The sequence below is a fragment of the Polyodon spathula genome, chromosome 14, assembly GCF_017654505.1.
Source record: "Polyodon spathula isolate WHYD16114869_AA chromosome 14, ASM1765450v1, whole genome shotgun sequence".
Taxonomy (NCBI): Eukaryota; Metazoa; Chordata; class Actinopteri; order Acipenseriformes; family Polyodontidae; genus Polyodon; species Polyodon spathula.
In genome coordinates, this window is record NC_054547.1 from 34,339,428 (window position 1) to 34,359,721 (window position 20,294).

Consider the following 20,294-nt stretch of genomic DNA (forward strand, 5'->3'; position numbering starts at 1 on the left):
CACCATGAACGTCACAAATTCATTTACCCGTAAAAGACAGTCAGGCAACTTCACGTTTGTGTATATGTTAATATGAATATTAAAGACAAAGGCCTGTTCATATATTTAAAAAATAAACAGCTCAAATGAATGCTGAATTTACATATGTTAGTATAATCTAAATTAGATTGTCAAATCAATGTGTCACAACCTTATAACATTTACATTTGCTCAGTATTTATCTTTGATTTTTTAACAGGTTTGTGATGATGTACAGCTGTTGTTGCCGGTGTGTATAATAAAGTTAGAAATCCCCCCCCCCCCCCCCCCCCCATTCTGCAAATTGCTAAATACACTCTCCCTGAAATAGCATTTAATTGAACTAAAATGCCTCTGAGGAAATGTATCTACCCTTAAGTCTCTGAACTAAATATTGTGATCTTGTGGATAGATATCTATTGGGATTTTAATTTAGCACAGGTCTTGTATTCTCAGTTTGACAACCTATTCTCATGTGTACATCAGATGATAAGATATAAGAACTAGATAAACTAAATCAAACAAGCAGTTATCAGCTGTGCCTGGTCAGTATGGTACAAGCTACCGCAATGCAGCTTCTTTTGATCTTGGCTCTGTTGAGCCCAGTGGTTGATCCTACACCAGGTAAAACTACAGAAGCTGCTTGTACATTTCAGGGGAACTTTGAGCTGCCCGGATTCCATGCAGATGGAGACATTATTATTGGAGGACTGTTTCCCATACATACCCGGTTAGTGGTTCCTGAACTCAACTATACCCACAAACCTGCAGCTTTAGGGTGCCAAGGGTAAGAACAGACTTTTGGCCTCATTTTTTAATTAACATTTTAGCTTTTTTTTATTGTGTAATAAAAATAAAGAGTTTTTTACTTTTTTTTTTTTTTTTTTTTTTTTTTTTTAAAGAAAGGAGGCATTGTTTCCTGCATACTTTACATTTAGGTCTCAGTAAATAGACCAGTGCCCCCTATTTTAAAAAGCAAAAGCAAAATAAATGGTTCATTTTTATACTTCCCAGACTTTGGGAGCACAGTATATTAAAAAAAATAATAATAATTGACAAACAGTATCACGTCTTTTAGAAGCCAAAGATTTTCAAAACTTTAAGCATTTGCTAAAATCTGCAGGCTGCATATATAATACGGTAAAGATATATAAAATATACCAGCACATGTATACGTGTTTACCGTATAGTATTATGCATGATAGTCACACAGGATTCAGGTTTTTTGGGGGATTTAAAATGTATTTTTATTTTTTAACCATGTATTTAATTTTCTAGTTTTAGCTCTAGAACATTTCGTCAGGCCCAGACAATGAGATTTGCTATTAAAGAAATCAACGAGAATCCAAGTCTTCTTCCAAATATTACTTTGGGATATAAGATTTATGATTTATGTGACACACATGTGGCTGCAGTGCGAGCTGCTTTTTCAGTTCTTAATGGAATCAAAGAAGTCTCAAGTATGATGTGCTCTGGAGCCTCACCTGTGAAGGTCATTATTACATCATTTTCTGCTATTGTGTCAAATACACTGGAACCTTTTAAAATCCCCTTGGTAAGTGTTACTTTTAAGTTTGATGTGTGTCTTCCTGAGTTAAATAGAACACTTGATTCTGAGGACCTCATGAACTCCCTGATAAGTTTTGTATGCCGTGATAAAAGGACAGTAACGTGTAGTGAAAGCATGATGGAAACAAAGCAACAAGAACTCTGGAAAGCTTGTTAAAAATAGATACATTCTCAAAATTATCATGAAAAATATACCAAAGTGAGGGGAACACTGCAAATGTAGGACACTAAATACTTTATGTTAAAACAGTTAAGATATTAACAGTTACCATGCTTTAAATATATATTCAAGGCTGTTTTATTTGTTATTATTTTGCAGATAAGTTATGCCTCAACATGTGCTTGCCTAAGCAACAGAAACAACTATCCACATTTTTTTCGAACTGTTCCGAGTGATTATTACCAGGTGAAAGCCATCGTTCAGCTGGTAAAGCACTTTGGATGGACCTGGGTTGGAGGAGTTTATGAAGATACTGGATATGGAATATTTGCATTTGAACAGCTAAGTAAAGAATTTAAAAAAACCGGAGTCTGTTTGGCCTACTGTGAAATGATTCCTAAAGTGTACAGCAGAAAAAGGATTCTTGAAATTTTAGACATAATGAAGAAGTCCTCTGCAAAGGTGGTCATATCATTTGCTAATCTAGGGCAGCTCTCCACCTTGCTGACAGACTATGTAAAGCAGAATATCACAGGCATTCAGTGGATAGCCAGCGAAGCCTGGATAACAGCTTCCGTGTTTTCATCCAGAGAATTCTACCCATCACTAGGTGGTACAATTGGATTTGCCATTCACAGGGGGGAGATTCCTGGTTTAAAAGACTTCCTGCTTCAAGTTCATCCATCGTTGTACCCTGACAATGCTCTAGTCAAGGACCTCTGGAGCACTATATTTGGATGCACATTTCAACCTTCAAACACCACTGACCAGTCTGTGAGACAGCTGCCTTTGTGTACTGGTGAAGAATCTTTAGAAGAGAAGTACAGTGAATACACAGATGTATCTAGTCTGAGATTCTCTTATAATGTTTATAAAGCAGTATACGCTTTTGCTCATTCGTTGCACAATTTGTTAAACTGTGAGCCTGGCAAAGGACCATTTGATAATTTCAAATGTGCAGATATTTCAAACATTGAACCTTTTCAGGTAAATATTTGATGGTAAGGATGATGCATGTGTGTAATATCCTACTATTCTTTGATAATTTAAATGTTTTTTCTTTGATCTTTTAGATTCTTGTATGTAATAAAAGGGGTGAAACTAGATTAAAAAAAAACAAGGTAACAAAAAGAAAGACTATATTTGCGTCATGTATTATATGCAATATTTTCTTTTTCTTCAAGCTTCAGCATTACATTCAAGAAGTGTCATTCACAATGCTCGGAGAACAAATCAACTTTGATAACAATGGAGACACACCTGCTTCCTATGATTTGATAAACTGGCAGAGAGACACGGATGGAACTATTCGCTTTGTCACAGTGGGGCTTTACGATGTATCCAAAGGTGTGGGCAAAGAGCTTGTGATAAATGAAAAGACATTACATTGGAGTGGCAACCAAGACAAGGCAAGCTGCAAACAGCCTCTTGTAATTCCTTTGTAAGGAATATTACTAATAAATGTGGGAATGAATGATTGCAACAGCAGTGTATGCATTATAATTCCATATTATAAAAATGCATTCTATCTAAGCACAGTACCACCTTCTTTTACTCCTCCATTGGCAAATATTGCTTTCAAAGCATTTAACCACTCTGTACTTTATTATCTGATTACTGGTGTAGTGATTTAAATATCCAATAATTAATTATGTTATAGACTAAATGTCTCAAAATGTATTTACTGTTACCTGTTTTGATATTAAGGTACCGAGTTCAGTGTGCACTGAAAGCTGCCCCCCTGGTACAAGGAAAGGGGTTCGTCGAGGAGAGCCTCTTTGTTGCTTTGACTGTCTACCATGTGCTGATGGCGAGATTAGTAATCAGACAGGTATGTGTTTAATTAATTGTGTCACAGCCGTTTCTCCAGCCTGGCTCAAAGCCAAATAATCAACTGCCTGATAATATTCTACCTCTTTCCTGGTATCACATTCACAGCTGAATGGGGTGTAGCATAATGCATTAAACAATACATGACAAAAAAAAACTAAACCAAAAAAAATAAAAAAAACATTAGTAACTTAAATACTGTTGTAACCACGTTTTATTATTGATGTTTTCCTCTCCAGATTCAATAGAATGCATACAGTGCCCTATGGATTTCTGGTCGAATGCTCAAAGAACTGAATGCATACCCAAAGAAATTGAATACCTTACATATGATGAAATGGGGGTCACATTAACTGTGATTGCCTTATTTGGGGCCTGTCTTACAATTGGTGTCCTTGCTGTGTTCCTTCATTACAAAAACACTCCAATAGTCCGTGTCAACAACTCTGAACTCAGCTTTTTCATTCTGCTGTCTCTGGCACTGTGTTTCCTGTCTTCCATTGCATTCATAGGTGAGCCAGCTAATTGGTCTTGCATGTTTAGGCACACTGTGTTTAGCATCACTTTTTCACTGTGCATATCTTGTATTCTTGGTAAAACAGTAGTGGTGCTGATGGTCTTTAAAGCCACACAACCTGGCAGTAATATTATGAAATGGTTTGGACCCATACAACAAAGAATTATGATTTCCGCTTGCACTGCTGTTCAGATTATCTTCTGTGCTATATGGTTGATTGTTATACCCCCCTTCCCTTCAAAAAACACTAAATATCAAAGTTCAAAGATTATTTTGGAATGTGATGTTGGGTCTACCTTGGCATTTTGGTGTGTATTGGGCTACATTGGGGTTTTGGCTTGTATGTGCTTTGTCCTTGCATTTTTAGCAAGGAAACTGCCAGGCAATTTCAATGAGGCCAAATACATTACATTTAGTATGCTCATCTTTTGTGCTGTATGGATAGCCTTTATACCCGCGTATGTCAGTTCACCAGGAAAATACACAGTTGCAGTTGAAATATTTGCTATTCTTTCATCGAGTTTTGGGCTACTTTTCTGCATATTTGCACCAAAATGTTACATCATTTTACTGAAACCAGAGAAAAACACAAAACAAAACATTATGGGGAAGTAACATGCCAGTAGAAACAAAACATTTGATGAAAGCAAAAAGAGTAGAGTGGATATGAAAGAGGAGAGTGGATATGGAAAAGGAGTGGTCTGTAAAACATTCTGTATGTAAACTATATTTTGAACCATTTGACTTTGTAAAGTGTTATGTAATGCATAATAAATCAGCCTTAAAATGATCTCAAAATGGTACAATATTATTGTTAAAAATACAATATGTGACTCGCGTGGTATGCTGTAAAAATACTCAACAATAAAAATCGACAATTTGAATGTTAACCATGATAAGGTTTATATATCAATGAATTGCATTTCATATAAACACTCTTTTAAATGACCTGAAAACCTGTTTTCAATCGATACACTGTATTGCTGCATAGATGATCTGTATACTGACACAATTAAAAACAACTGTTTAGTTGGAAGCCAGTCAAAATCCACTTGCCTTGGGAATGCTCTGCTGCTGGATTCAGATTTCATCATATTCGTCTGAAAGTTCTGCATCATTTTGTCAGCCGAGGATTCCTGTAGTGTTTGGTGGCTTCCTATTTTGCCCGTGGGGTATATAGGACACAAAAACAATTATTCATGATGACTTCAAGATAAGGGGGCCTATTTAATTGCTTTCAAGGGGTTTGAATCAAAATACAGCCATGCGCTTTAAGTATCTGACTGTTAAAACTTTTGTACACAGCAGTTCCTACAGTATTTAATGATCTAACAGTCACACTAATAAGAACTGTCGCTGTTTAGATTAACTGAATATAACTTTACATCCATTTATCTGAAATGGGGAGGGGGGGCACCATTGTTATTCTGAAAAACAAGACTGCTTACAAGTTTCTAAGTTAAAAGTATTAGTTGTTTATTTCTGGTTTAATAACTATTTGGAGTAAATAGCTTTGAGAATCTAGCCCTTTATTTTTTAGTATAATATGAAAAAATAATGAACACACAAGCAGAAGCAATTGCAATATAATTAAAAAAATCTTACAAACCTACAAAATATACACATTTACAAAGTACACTGGTGTACACAGTACACCATTCATAAAGATATACCATTTTTACTATAACATAGTGAGATGCCTTTCACAAACATGAACAATCCTGTAGGAATATACTGTAAAGCACATGTTTTCCATACATTGCACTTCTGCACACTATCAAATGCAAGTTGGCAGAGCAAGACAGCACAGCTGCAAGGATTATAGAATTTAATTTAATGATGAATACATTAATATAAATAAACAATTTCTTGGGAAAATAATCATGGAAAATATTATCATCTGTCAAGAGGACAGAATGACCCTCTATCCAGCACCGTGAATTACTTGTATTACAATTTGCTTACACTGATGAGATAGCAGACAAAAAAAACAATCAAATCAGTCAAGTAAATAACAAATACAAACAAGGGCAGCAGTGGTCCTAATGCTAATGAGAGGGAGGATGTTAAACGTTTCAAAATGATACCGTTAAAGAATGCAGCACACAGACTGCATCAATTATACAGGAAAACATGTTCCGACAGATTTTCACACTCACATTCTCATATTATTCTCAAATTCTAACATTAGTTAACAAAATGCCCCATCTAGTGGATTTAATTGCTTACTACATCACATTGTCCATAAAATGTAATCGAATGAATTTGGCAATGTTATTACCAGTAGTTAAAGTGTATTATGTGCATCTTCTGTTACCTTATGAAAGTAAATACTGTACAATATCTATAAAAAAAGGTATTGCTCATTTTTATAAATGTAATCATACAATAATAATTTTCAAAAAGTAACAAAACAAACAACTTATAAATCTATATATAAATATAGTACATTATTCCTGTACCTCCATTAAGTTTATTTATATATTTTTAAATGTTTTGAAAGACTATCAGTCATGCCCAACCTGCACATTTACTTTACCAATGTAATGAGATTTGTTATATTACCTGTGCTTACATACATCAGCAGTTGGACTAAGTGACATTTCTAATTGTTGCAGTAACCACTAACATCCACCACACGATGCAATTGATAAACTCAGAACAACGGCTTGGTATTTCTTAAAGTAAACGTTGGCAGGAATTAAAGTTTACTTTTGTTTTGCTTTCCTTTGTTTTGGGCACATTTCACCTTTATTTCGATGAATTGGTTAGTCTTGTTTGAAGCCATTCTTCCAGCGCGTAAATACAACGTAAACCAAGTGCGTTTAAGGCCCTATATAATCCCCAACATTCAGAGACTAGTTTTCTTTGTTTTGCATACACATATACAGAACTAGACCATATACAGAACTAGACCCGCCAACGGCTGACTTTGAGTGAGATTTTCATCCGCCACCTTGGATGCTTATAGGTCTGCCACTGAGAGCACTGTAACCAATAGAAACAGGCAGGTACACGCAGCGTTTTTCGGGGTTTATTTTATTTAGCTGCAATAACATTGTATTTTTAAACTTGGATATTAAACTATTAAATTATTCTCCAAATCTTGCAATGTCTAGTTAATTTGTGTATTTAGTTGCAAAAGCAAAAATCAAGATACACTGCAGCGATCTCTGTTCACACAGGCAGGCGCACCCACACACAGGCGGAGGGCGGGCGGCGAACCCGGGAACTCTCAGCATAGCGCCAATACCGTTGTACAACAGCTGGCTCCTTTGCAAGAAGTGTATATCGGGCTGTGCACGCTACACTATCCCCTGCCAGCCTCAAGTATGCCCCGAACTTGCTCAAGAGGCTACAGTCCGACGAGTGTGTGCAAAAGCAAAAATCAATATACACTGCAGCGATCTCGGTAACCACAGGCAGGCGCACCCACACACAAGCAGAGAGCGGGCAGCGAACCTGGGACCCCTCGCACTAAAGCATAGCATAGGCTGTACAAAAGGGCCCGCTATAGGTATATCTTGATTTTTGCTTTTGCAACTAAATAGATAAATTAACTAGGCATTGCAAGAGTTGGTGAGCAATTTCATAGTTTAAAATCCAAGTTAAAAATACAATTTTAAATAAATTAAACCCCGAAAAACGCTGCGTGTATCTCTCTGCCTGTTTACATTGGTTACAGTGCTCACAAAGGCATACCTATAAGTATCCAAGATGGCGGACCGAAATCTTGTTTGACTGCACTGAGAAATCAGCCGTTGGCGGGTCTAGTTCTATACGGCTATGATTTTGCATAAAAATGTTTTGTTTACTGCAGTTTTAACCTCTGATGCAATTTCCTGGAGCACCAAACAAGGTCACCTGAAATCCAGACGTGCAGAGCTCTGCAACAACACTTCCAGTTTGCAATACAAGTACTGGCAAATCACTATTGTTGAATGGCTAATTTCAAGTTTTATTTTAAATACCACTTTGATATGGTGGTTTGTTTGTTTGTTTTTCTTTATACATTGTGTAATTTAAAGGCCATTAATGTGGTGATTATTGACAAGCAAGATTGTATTTCTAGATTTGTTTCTTGCTCTCGCATACCAGCCACAAAACGTGGTGCAATTTAAATAATTAACCATATTTCTAAAACTGATTTTTCGTTTTGTGTGAAAGTTTCTATTTAAAGGAATTTAAAGAACGTTTTACCTTTTTTTTGTTTGCTTACTTGCTACAGTTCATGTTGTAGGAGCTATTGAAGTTTTACTGTACATTGGCAACTAGGGGAAAAAAACTTGAAGAATCTTTAAAGAAAAAGAAAATTCGTGGTTATTATTTATTGATTTATTTTGCTAACGGTTACAATACAATGACACACCTGTACTGCACTGCAGCACTTGCTGTCAACTAACTGCGCTGCAAATGTGATGTGGATATTATTTCTTGATTAAGTTATCTTGCAAGTTCAGCTCTAGGCCTCAACGAATAACGCTGCTTTTGATCACTGCTACTTGTAAGCAGTGCAGGTATATTCAGAGTGAGTATACAGGTTAAAACACAAATATTACTGTATCGGATTATTGCCAAATTAATTTGAAACATAGTGGAAGTCTGGTGAAATGTGGTGCAGCCTAGTTATAGTGTCCACCGTGTATTTATAATTTTAAAAGAAGTTTATTCTAATCGTAAACAATTTCCAGCTGAAAGAAAACACCTTCATCGATTAATGAATGAGAAAATACTTTCAGAATCTCCTTGGGCTCTATTCATCAATGTCTTCGGTTTTAAGAGTTTTTTTGTGTTTTTTTTATAACCGATCATTATTATTATTTTTTTTTTTTTTTACACATTTCTCTTAAAATTGAAGTGATTGATATTTTTTCTTCCCCAAAAACTGTTTTGCTTGACCCTGACAGTCCAGAAGGTAAGATTCAGTTTCCATAGCAACAGCAGGGTGATACCTGTTCAAATTACTGAAAAAAGCAACGCAAAGCATCTCAGAAATGGCAAACGTGCGCACACTCATGGTAAACTGTGTTTTAAAGCTTTCAGACCTATACATATTCCCTTTAAGGTTTATTAGTATGCACTATTTGCAATAATAACATTTGTCTCTTGTTAACCGACTAAACTTTACTTTTTAATTTCCTCAAGTTTAATAGGCTGACTACAGGCATTGCCACTGATTTTGATTTTGCTGTAAAACCAACAGCCCCCCCATGAAATATGAAGTTATATTTATTCTTTCCAGAAAAAAAAGAAAAAACTCATCAGGCATAAAATACAAAGTCAACGAATGATGAAATAATATTTCCAATTACAGAATTGCCTGGAAGAAAGAAAAAAAAAGTCAAGTCTTAAAGCTCTCAGTTTTTACAATGTAATTCTTAAGTTTTAAAGAGCCAGGCTATTAGTTATACCTCATTACTGTGAGATACAAAGTTCACCCTTAATTAACCATTACTGTTAATGAAAAGTAGTACTGTCATTTTTGTAACTGTTTTACCTTTTATGATTTGAGCTGACGTGCATGTGCATAAAGCTGCTTAAGGTAATATGGCAGCCCAGGTTTATACTGCAGTCCTAATGATTACGGTTTGAGGGAAGACACCTGAGATCATGAAGAACAAAATAATATGCCTGTACAGTTACTCTTCTGAGAAATGCAGTCTAGCACCATGAACGTCACAAATTCATTTACCCGTAAAAGACAGTCAGGCAACTTTACGTTTGTGTATATGTTAATATGAATATTAAAGACAAAGGCCTGTTCATATATTTAAAAAATAAACAGCTCAAATGAATGTTGAATTTACATATGTTAGTATAATCTAAATTAGATTGTCAAATCAATGTGTCACAACCTTATAACATTTACATTTGCTCAGTATTTATCTTTGATTTTTTAACAGGTTTGTGATGATGTACAGCTGTTGTTGCCGGTGTGTATAATAAAGTTAGAAATCTCCCCCCCCCCCCCCCCCCCCCCCCATTCTGCAAATTGCTAAATACACTCTCCCTGAAATGCATTTAATTGAACTAAAATGCCTTTGAGGAAATGTATCTACCCTTAAGTCTCTGAACTAAATATTGTGATCTTGTGGATAGATATCTATTGGGATTTTAATTTAGCACAGGTCTTGTATTCTCAGTTTGACAACCTATTCTCATGTGTACATCAGATGATAAGATATATGAACTAGATAAACTAAATCAAACAAGCAGTTATCAGCTGTGCCTGGTCAGTATGGTACAAGCTACCGCAATGCAGCTTCTTTTGATCTTGGCTCTGTTGAGCCCAGTGGTTGATCCTACACCAGGTAAAACTACAGAAGCTGCTTGTACATTTCAGGGGAACTTTGAGCTGCCCGGATTCCATGCAGATGGAGACATTATTATTGGAGGACTGTTTCCCATACATACCCGGTTAGTGGTTCCTGAACTCAACTATACCCACAAACCTGCAGCTTTAGGGTGCCAAGGGTAAGAACAGACTTTTGGCCTCGTTTTTTAATTAACATTTTAGCTTTTTTTTATTGTGTAATAAAAATAAAGAGTTTTTTACCTTTTTTTTTTTTTTTTTTTTTTTTTTAAAGAAAGGAGGCATTGTTTCCTGCATACTTTACATTTAGGTCTCAGTAAATAGACCAGTGCCCCCTATTTTAAAAAGCAAAAGCAAAATAAATGGTTCATTTTTATACTTCCCAGACTTTGGGAGCACAGTATATTAAAAAAAATAATAATAATTGACAAACAGTGTCACGTCTTTTAGAAGCCAAAGATTTTCAAAACTTTAAGCATTTGCTAAAATCTGCAGGCTGCATATATAATACGGTAAAGATATATAAAATATACCAGCACATGTATACGTGTTTACCGTATAGTATTATGCATGATAGTCACACAGGATTCAGGTTTTTTGGGGGATTTAAAATGTATTTTTATTTTTTAACCATGTATTTAATTTTCTAGTTTTAGCTCTAGAACATTTCGTCGGGCCCAGACAATGAGATTTGCTATTAAAGAAATCAACGAGAATCCAAGTCTTCTTCCAAATATTACTTTGGGATATATGATTTATGATTTATGTAACACACATGTGGCTGCAGTGCGAGCTGCTTTTTCAGTTCTTAATGGAATCAAAGAAGTCTCAAGTATGATGTGCTCTGCAGCCTCACCTGTGAAGGTCATTATTACATCATTTTCTGCTATTGTGTCAAATACACTGGAACCTTTTAAAATCCCCTTGGTAAGTGTTACTTTTAAGTTTGATGTGTGTCTTCCTGAGTTAAATAGAACACTTGATTCTGAGGACCTCATGAACTCCCTGATAAGTTTTGTATTCCGTGATAAAAGGACAGTAACGTGTAGTGAAAGCATGATGGAAACAAAGCAACAAGAACTTTGGAAAGCTTGTTAAAAATAGATACATTCTCAAAATTATCATGAAAAATATACCAAAGTGAGGGGAACACTGCAAATGTAGGACACTAAATACTTTATGTTAAAACAGTTAAGATATTAACAGTTACCATGCTTTAAATATATATTCAAGGCTGTTTTATTTGTTATTATTTTGCAGATAAGTTATGCCTCAACATGTGCTTGCCTAAGCAACAGAAACAACTATCCACATTTTTTTCGAACTATTCCGAGTGATTATTACCAGGTGAAAGCCATCGTTCAGCTGGTAAAGCACTTTGGATGGACCTGGGTTGGAGGAGTTTATGAAGATACTGGATATGGAATATTTGCGTTTGAACAGCTAAGTAAAGAATTTAAAAAAAACGGAGTCTGTTTGGCCTACTGTGAAATGATTCCTAAAGTGTACAGCAGAAAAAGGATTCTTGAAATTTTAGACATAATGAAGAAGTCCTCTGCAAAGGTGGTCATATCATTTGCTGATGAAGGGCAGCTCTCCACCTTACTGACAGAGTATGTACAGCAAAATATCACAGGTATTCAGTGGATAGCCAGCGAAGCCTGGATAACAGCTTCCGTGTTTTCATCCAGAGAATTCTACCCAACACTAGGTGGTACAATTGGATTTGCCATTCGCAGGGGGGAGATTCCTGGTTTAAAAGACTTCCTGCTTCAAGTTCATCCATCGTTGTACCCTGACAATGCTCTAGTCAAGGACCTCTGGAACACTATGTTTGGATGTGCATTTCAACCTTCAAACACCACTGACCAGTCTATGAGCAAGCTGCCTTTGTGTACTGGTCATGAATCTTTAGAAGAGAAGTACAGTGAATACACAGATGTATCTAGTCTCAGATTCTCTTATAATGTGTATAAAGCAGTATACGCTTTTGCTCATTCGTTGCACAATTTGATAAACTGTGAGCCTGGCAAAGGACCATTTGATAATTTCACATGTGCAGATATTTCAAACATTGAACCTTTTCAGGTAAATATTTAAGGGTAAGGATGATGCATATGTGTAATATTCTACTATTCTTTTATAATTTAAATGTTTTTTTTCTCTGATCTTTTAGATTCTTTTATGTAACAAAAGGGGTGCAACTAGTTTAAAAAAAAAACAAGGTGACAAAAAGAAAGACTATATTTGTGTCATGTATTATATGCAATATTTTCTTTTTCTTGAAGCTTCAGCATTACATTCAAGAAGTGTCATTCACAATGCTCGGAGAACAAATCAACTTTGATAACAATGGAGACACACCTGCCTCCTATGATTTGATAAACTGGCAGAGAGACACGGATGGAACTATTCGCTTTGTCACAGTGGGGCTTTACGATGTATCCAAAGGTGTGGGCAAAGAGCTTGTGATAAACGAAAAGACATTACATTGGAGTAGCAACCAAGACAAGGCAAGCTGCAAACATCCTCTTGTAATTCCTTTGTAAGGAATATTACTAATAAATGTGGGAATGAATGATTGTAACAGCAGTGTATGCATTATAATTCCATATTATAAAAATACATTCTATCTAAGCACAGTACCACTTACTCCTCCATTGGCAAATATTGATTTCAAAGCATTTAACCATTCTGTACTTTATTATCTGATTACAGGTGTTGTGAGTTAAATATCCAATAATTAATTATGTTATAGACTAGATGTCTCAAAATGTATTTACTGTTCCCTGTTTTGATTTTAAGGTACCAAGGTCAGTATGCACTGAAAGCTGCCCCCCTGGTACAAGGAAAGCGGTTCTTCGAGGAGAGCCTCTTTGTTGCTTTGACTGTCTACCATGTGCTGATGGCGAGATTAGTAATCAGACAGGTATTTCATTAATTGTGTCACAGCCGTTTCTCCAGCCTGGCTCAAAGCCAAATAATCAACTGCCTGATAATATTCTACCTCTTTCCTGGTATCACATTCACAGCTGAATGGGGTGTAGCATAATGCATTAAACAATACATGACAAAAAAAAAACTAAACCAAAAAAAATAAAAAAAACATTAGTAACTTAAGTACTCTTGTAACCACGTTTTATTATTGATGTTTTCCTCTCCAGATTCAATAGAATGCATACAGTGCCCTATGGATTTCTGGTCGAATGCTCAAAGAACTGAATGCATACCCAAAGAAATTGAATACCTTACGTACGATGAAATGGGGGTCACATTAACTGTGATTGCCTTATCTGGGGCCTGTCTTACAATTGGTGTCCTTGCTGTGTTCCTTTATTACAAAAACACTCCAATAGTCCGTGTCAACAACTCTGAACTCAGCTTTTTCATTCTGCTGTCACTAACACTGTGTTTCCTGTCTTCTATTGCATTCATAGGTGAGCCAGCTAATTGGTCTTGCATGTTTAGGCACACTGTGTTTAGCATCACCTTTTCACTGTGCATATCTTGTATTCTTGGTAAAACAATAGTGGTGCTAATGGTCTTTAAAGCCACACAGCCTGGCAGTACTATAATGAAATGGTTTGGACCCACACAACAAAGAATTATGATTTCCGCTTGCACTTCTGTTCAGATTATCATCTGTGCTATATGGTTGATTGCTATGCCCCCTCTCCCTACAAAAAACACTAAATATCAAAGTTCAAAGATTATTTTGGAATGTGATGTTGGGTCTACCTTGGCATTTTGGTGTGTATTGGGCTATATTGGGATTTTGGCTTGTATGTGTTTTGTTCTTGCATTTTTAGCAAGGAAACTGCCGGGCAATTTCAATGAGGCCAAATACATTACATTTAGTATGCTCATCTTTTGTGCTGTATGGATAGCCTTTATACCCGCGTATGTCAGTTCGCCAGGAAAATACACAGTTGCAGTTGAAATATTTGCTATTCTTTCATCGAGTTTTGGGCTACTTTTCTGCATATTTGCACCAAAATGCTACATCATTTTACTGAAGCCAGAGAAAAACACTAAACAATACATTATGGGGAAGTAACATGCCAGTAGAAACAAAACAATTGATGAAAGCAAAAAGAGTAGAGTGGATATGAAAGAGGAGAGTGGATATGGAAGTTGAGTGGTCTGTAAAACATTCTGTATGTAAACCATATTGTGAACCATTAGACTTTAATGTTATGGAATGCATAATAAATAAGCCTTAAAATTATCTTAACGGGTACATTATTATTAAAAAATACAATATGTGACTCACATGGTAAGATATATTCAACAATAAAAATCTGGGAATTTGAATGTTAACCATGAGAAGGTTTATATATCAATGAATTGTGTTTCATGTAAACACTCTTTTAAAATGACCTAAAGACCTGTTTTCAATCAAGACACTGTATTGCTGCATAGATGATCTGTATACTGATACAGTTAAAAACAACTGTTTAGTTGGAAGCCAGTCAAAATCCACTTGCCTTGGGAATGCTCTGCTGCTGGATTCGGATTTCATCATATTCATCTGGATGTTCTGCATCATTGTGTCAGCTGAGGATTCCTGTAGTGTTTGCTGGCTTCCTATTTTGTCCCTGAGGGGTCTGGGACACAAAAACAATTATCCATGATGACTTCAAGATAACAGGGCCTATTGAATTGCTTTCAAGGGGTTTGGATCAAAATACAGCCATGCACTTTAAATATCTGACTGTTAAAACTTTTGTACACAACAGTTCCTACAGTATTTAATGATCTAACAGTCACACTAATAAGAACTGTCACTGTTTAGATTAACTGAACATAACTTTAAATCCTAGATTCTCAAAGCTGTATACTCCAAATCATCAATAGCGCAATTATTATCTAAAAGGAAAAAAAAAAAAAAAAAAACACCATTGAAATTCTAAAACACAAAACTGCTTAACCTTCCCAAGTTAAAAGTATTATTTGTTTATGTCTGGTTTGACAACTTTATTGTGTGTGTTTCTCCTTTCTGAAAAACAAACTACTTGGAGTAAATAGCTTTGAGAATTTAGCTCTTTGTTTATTTTTGGATAATATGAAAAAATAATGGGCACACAAGCAAAAACAATTGCAATAGAGTTAAAAAGGATCTTGTTACAAACTCTTGCTATAGAATATCATGACAGTACTGGTGCGTAATTTAAACCAATACATTTCCACTGGTATGGTCAGCCTGCCTAATTGGAAAGGAAATACTAAGATCCTTCAGGGATATTTTTTAACCTTATCCCTGCAAAACCTTATATACACATTTACACAATGCATTTGTGTATACAGTACACTGTTCATCAGGACATACAATTTTTACTGTAACATAGTGAGATGCCTTTCACCCACATCAACAAGCCTGTAGGAATCATCTTCTACTGTTGAGCACATGTTTTCCATACATTGCCCTTGTGCACACTACCAAATGCAAGTTGACAGAGCAAGGCAGCACAGCTGCAAGGATTCTAGACATTAATTTTAATAAATTAATAATTTTTTTTTTTTTTTTAAAGTCTAGGAAAAATAATCATGGAAAATGTTACCCATCAAACTGAGGGTAGAATGACCCTCCAATCCAGGACCAGCAATTATTTGTATTATAATTTGTTTACACTGCTGAGATACCAGACAAAAACCAATCAAATCAGTCAAGTAAATAACAAATACAAACAAGATATAGGCAGCAGTGCTTAAGGTGACCATATGGGTCCATGTTCAGCGGGATAATTTGGGAAAGTTCAGGCTTTTCAACTCACAACCCAATGCATTCTGGTAAGTTTTACCTGTCTCAGGTACCATTCTTTACTTTAAGAGAAGCAGGACTACACTTAATAGAATGCATTGGGTTGTGAGTTGAAAAGTCTGAACTGTCCCAAACTGTCCCGCTGAACACGGAGCCATATGGTCACCTTAGCAGTGGTTCTAATGCTAATGAGAGGGAGGATTTTAAACGTTTAAAAATTAAACCATTACAGAATGCAGCACATAGGCTGCATCAATTATACAGGAAAACATGTTCCAACAAGTCTTTAAACTCACATTCTCCTATTATTCTCTGATTTAATCCTAACATTAGTTAACAAAATGCCCCATCTAGTGGATTTAATTGCTTACTACATTACCCTGTCCATAAATTGTTAATCTAATGAATTTGCCAATGTTGTTACCAGTATGTAATCATACAATATTCATGTTCAAACAGTAACAAAAAAAATAAGAAGCTTATAAAACTATATATGATTTCCATTACATGAGAATAGGTGCTAAAACTTGATGATGCTGATATTGGACTCAGCTCTCGCCAAGATAAGTACCTACAAAGACATAGGTTATTTTACTGTAAACTAATGTGATCCATCTACATTTCCTTCCATCTGATGATGTAGATATCCTTCTGCCTGGTGGTGATGGCTGAAGTGTAATGCTGGCTCCACGGATCAGCCTATTTTGCCTCCCTGGCACAGAGTACACACCACTGCTGCAATGCTGGCTCCAGGGATCAACCACAGTGCAGCCTCCCTAGTGCATCAGTATGACAACCGTCTGGACTGAGCTGAGTAGGGTACTTCTTTGGGGTCTTCAAGTGGGTGTCTTCCATACTTGGTGTTTCATCGACTAGCCCACAACACCTTAAGAGGGCTCGACAGTAATTCTGGCATCCCAGCATCACCCCCATTGTCCCCCATTCAGCTAAGCACAGCTTATTTACTTTCCTTTACATCGACGTTGCTTTCTTTCTACCGTGCGTCTTTTAGAGTGTTCCACCTAACTTTTCCAATGCAAAACATAGATGTGTGTTTACTGTGTCCCATGTGGTTTTCTCAGAAGCTCTTGGGCATTTAACTCCAGGATTGTGCTCGTTGAGGTTCTTTTCTCTCTTCCGCTGGTTCATCTGACTGGGTTCACAAGCATCATTAGGTTCACTAGTTGTGTTTATGCAAGTCCTCCTCACGTCTATGACATGTGTACTGATACCCTGTGGACTGTGGTTTGCTTCCTGTTGCTGGATTTCATTCGACTGACTTTGTAAAACGTACTGATCAATGCGAGGCCCTTGTCACTTCTCCCTCAAGCATTTCATTCTCCCTTGATGAATCTTCAACCCCTTAGCCATTGTCACTTTGCTCCAGCGACATAAACCTGGAGATCCATGTCTTTGCTAACTGCAGATTTGTTGCTTGAGCTAGTCCATTGCAAAATACTCTCCATTCTCATATTTGTTTCCTTTCCTAAGCCGTTAACCATTTTGTCAAACCTTGAGTCATCTTCCACCCCCGCTCTTCCAGATTCTAGTGGTATTTTTCTCTTTTATTTCTTAAAAGCCTGGGTGGTTGTCTCCAGCATCCTGAAAACAGAGCTGGACCCTGCCAGCTAGGGTGGCTAACCCCTGTCAGCCCCAATGGGGTCTATTTCCTCCTGTCAGCTGTTTCTCCAGGCTGTCACAAGGTCTTTCCCTCGTCACCAGGTGCACTATTCACAGCAGTCACTGGATATAACCAAATCTGCATGATTTCCATTACATGAGAGTAGGCTTTAAAACTCCATGCTGATATTGGACTTTCTTGCTGTCGCCAAGATAAGCACCAACTAAGACATAGCTTCTAAATGAGATGGATTTAACAGTAAGCAGGAGGATGATGGGAAATGTAGTTCTGAGAGGTCCATGTAGGTACATGTGCAGCCATCTTGAGGAAGTTGATATAATTTTAAAGTTTAAAAAAGTGGTCAAAATGTAAAATGTAAAAAATGAAAAACAATACACACACCTTACATTAACAGTTGTACCAACATGTATTGATCTTGGCTCTGTTGAGCCCAGTGGTTGAACCTACACCAGGTAAAACAACAGAAGCTGCTTGCCTGGATTCCTTACAGACGGAGACATTATTATTGCAGGACTCTTCCCCATGCATTACTGGGTGCGGGTTCCTGAACTCAACTACACCTACAAACCAGCAATTTAGGATTTTTTTAAATTTTTACTTTTATTATTGTTTAATATAAATAAGAGTTTTTCACTTCTTGTTTTTGTGGTTGGTTTGGCTAATATACTTTTGTATGCTGCGTTTTCCACGGTTTATTTGAGACAATTTTTTAATTTGTGTAGGATCTTTATCTTTACAAGGTATAGCTCTGCTGTGACCAAACGTTATTTCAATTAGAATGTTGGTAATGTTGAATATGATAAAGGGGTTTCGCTAAATGAGACATTTTTCAATGGCATAAAAGTCTGTTTTTTAAAGCATAAAAGTTGGTTTTACCAATTCTCTGCTTGAATTGAAAAATAACGATAGAAAAAAATACGGTAAATTCTTTCTAAAATAAACGCTGATATTAATCATCGATTTGGCAATAAAATAAAAATCGAATAGTAGCAAGCCTATTTATAAATTATATTTACTTATTTTTCTTTTTGTAAGTCATACTTCATTCCGATTTATATTTTGTAAGTCTGCTTTTGGGACAGCCCAGCAGTGGTTAATGTTTTTGCAGTCACACTCCTACAGGCTTTAACGTGCACACTTTCAACATGCTCATATTCAGTGCTGTTTGGATCACCTTTATCCCAGCTTATATCAGTTCACTTGGAAAGTACACTGCAGCTGTAGAAATATTTGCAATTTTAGCTTCTAGTTTTGGTTTGCTTTTCTGTATTTTTGCTCCCAAATGTTACAACATATTACTGAAGCCTGAGAAAAACACAAGAAAACATATTATGGGTAAAATGCCCTCAAACTGATTATAAGCTGTAGAAATACAGACAATAAAAGAAAACAAATCTAATTTTGTGTTGTAGCTAGTAATAATATGTCTGAAGTTGCTCAATAAAATTACTGATGGAATGACTGCTGTTTCTCTTTCTTGTTTTACATATTTAACATATTTTGCCATATTAATTGGTTAATGAAAATTGACATAAAAAGTAGATAAAAAAGATTACTGCACTGTAAGTAGTATAACCATGAAATGCCTAAAACTGAAAGGTCGTTTTTTTTTTGTTTTGTTTTGGGTTTTTTTGTATCAAAACTGAGATCAACATTTGTATTTAATTATTGAACGGTTTATTGAAGAATGCAGTACTACAAAACAAATGTATACTTGTTGTTTAGAATATGGAGCTGGTATAGTGGTCCTCAAAGTTGTGCTGGCAAAACCAGAGGTTCTGTAAGCAAGATGCCAACTGACTGATTACATTGCAATATACAGTACAGTCATTGCAAGATGTACTCTAGGTCTCTGCTTTTGTGCCCTATCACAAATCTGTATTTTAATGTAATTTTATTTTACATTTTGGAATAGATAGATGATCATTCCCTCAACATAAAGAGAATTACACACGCTCTGTTAGGGTTGGTTATGCCAAGATAAACGGCAAGCTATATGTCTGTTGCACTTATGATAAAGCCACTTTGCCAGGTACATGTTATTTAAAATATCATTTAAAAGCATATACAATTTGATGAATGTAAACAATGTATATCAGTGTAAAAGAAAAACATGTGTTAGTTGACCAGGTTTGATTTGGGGTTTCCACCGGTTTGAGAAGCACAGAGAAAAAAAAAAAAACGGCCTAATCATAAATAGAACTGTGTTTTACCTTTTGATAACTCATTCTTGACCAAGCGAATACTGTTATATTTACATGATGACGACGTTCATAATAAAAACACAAAATAATTACTGTACAATTAATTTGAAATAAATTTATGATTGTACGTTTGTAAGTTATAAAACAACGAGACTGTGTGAAATAGACAAACTGACAAGTACCTGCTACTATCTCTGGTATTAATTAAAGCAGAAATATACCGTTATGTAGCGCACACAATACATAGCGTACCGCGGTTGCCTCAGGCAGAGATGGGGCG

General features: G+C 36.0%; 2 protein-coding genes across 2 annotated transcripts; both read left to right on the forward strand.

Annotated features, from left to right (window-relative positions):
* Positions 1-587: 587 nt before the first annotated feature.
* On the forward strand, positions 588-4,709 carry LOC121326599 (extracellular calcium-sensing receptor-like). The gene is made up of 6 exons (XM_041269930.1): positions 588-805; positions 1,297-1,573; positions 1,907-2,734; positions 2,932-3,111; positions 3,455-3,578; positions 3,817-4,709. The coding sequence occupies exons 1-6, from the start codon at positions 588-590 to the stop codon at positions 4,707-4,709; spliced, it is 2,520 nt and encodes an 839-aa protein (XP_041125864.1).
* A 5,641-nt stretch (positions 4,710-10,350) lies between these two features.
* Positions 10,351-20,000, forward strand: LOC121326600 (extracellular calcium-sensing receptor-like). The gene is made up of 7 exons (XM_041269931.1): positions 10,351-10,568; positions 11,058-11,334; positions 11,668-12,495; positions 12,696-12,920; positions 13,213-13,336; positions 13,572-14,460; positions 19,970-20,000. Exons 1-7 carry the CDS (start codon positions 10,351-10,353, stop codon positions 19,998-20,000), a joined length of 2,592 nt encoding a protein of 863 aa, XP_041125865.1.
* Positions 20,001-20,294: the final 294 nt, after the last annotated feature.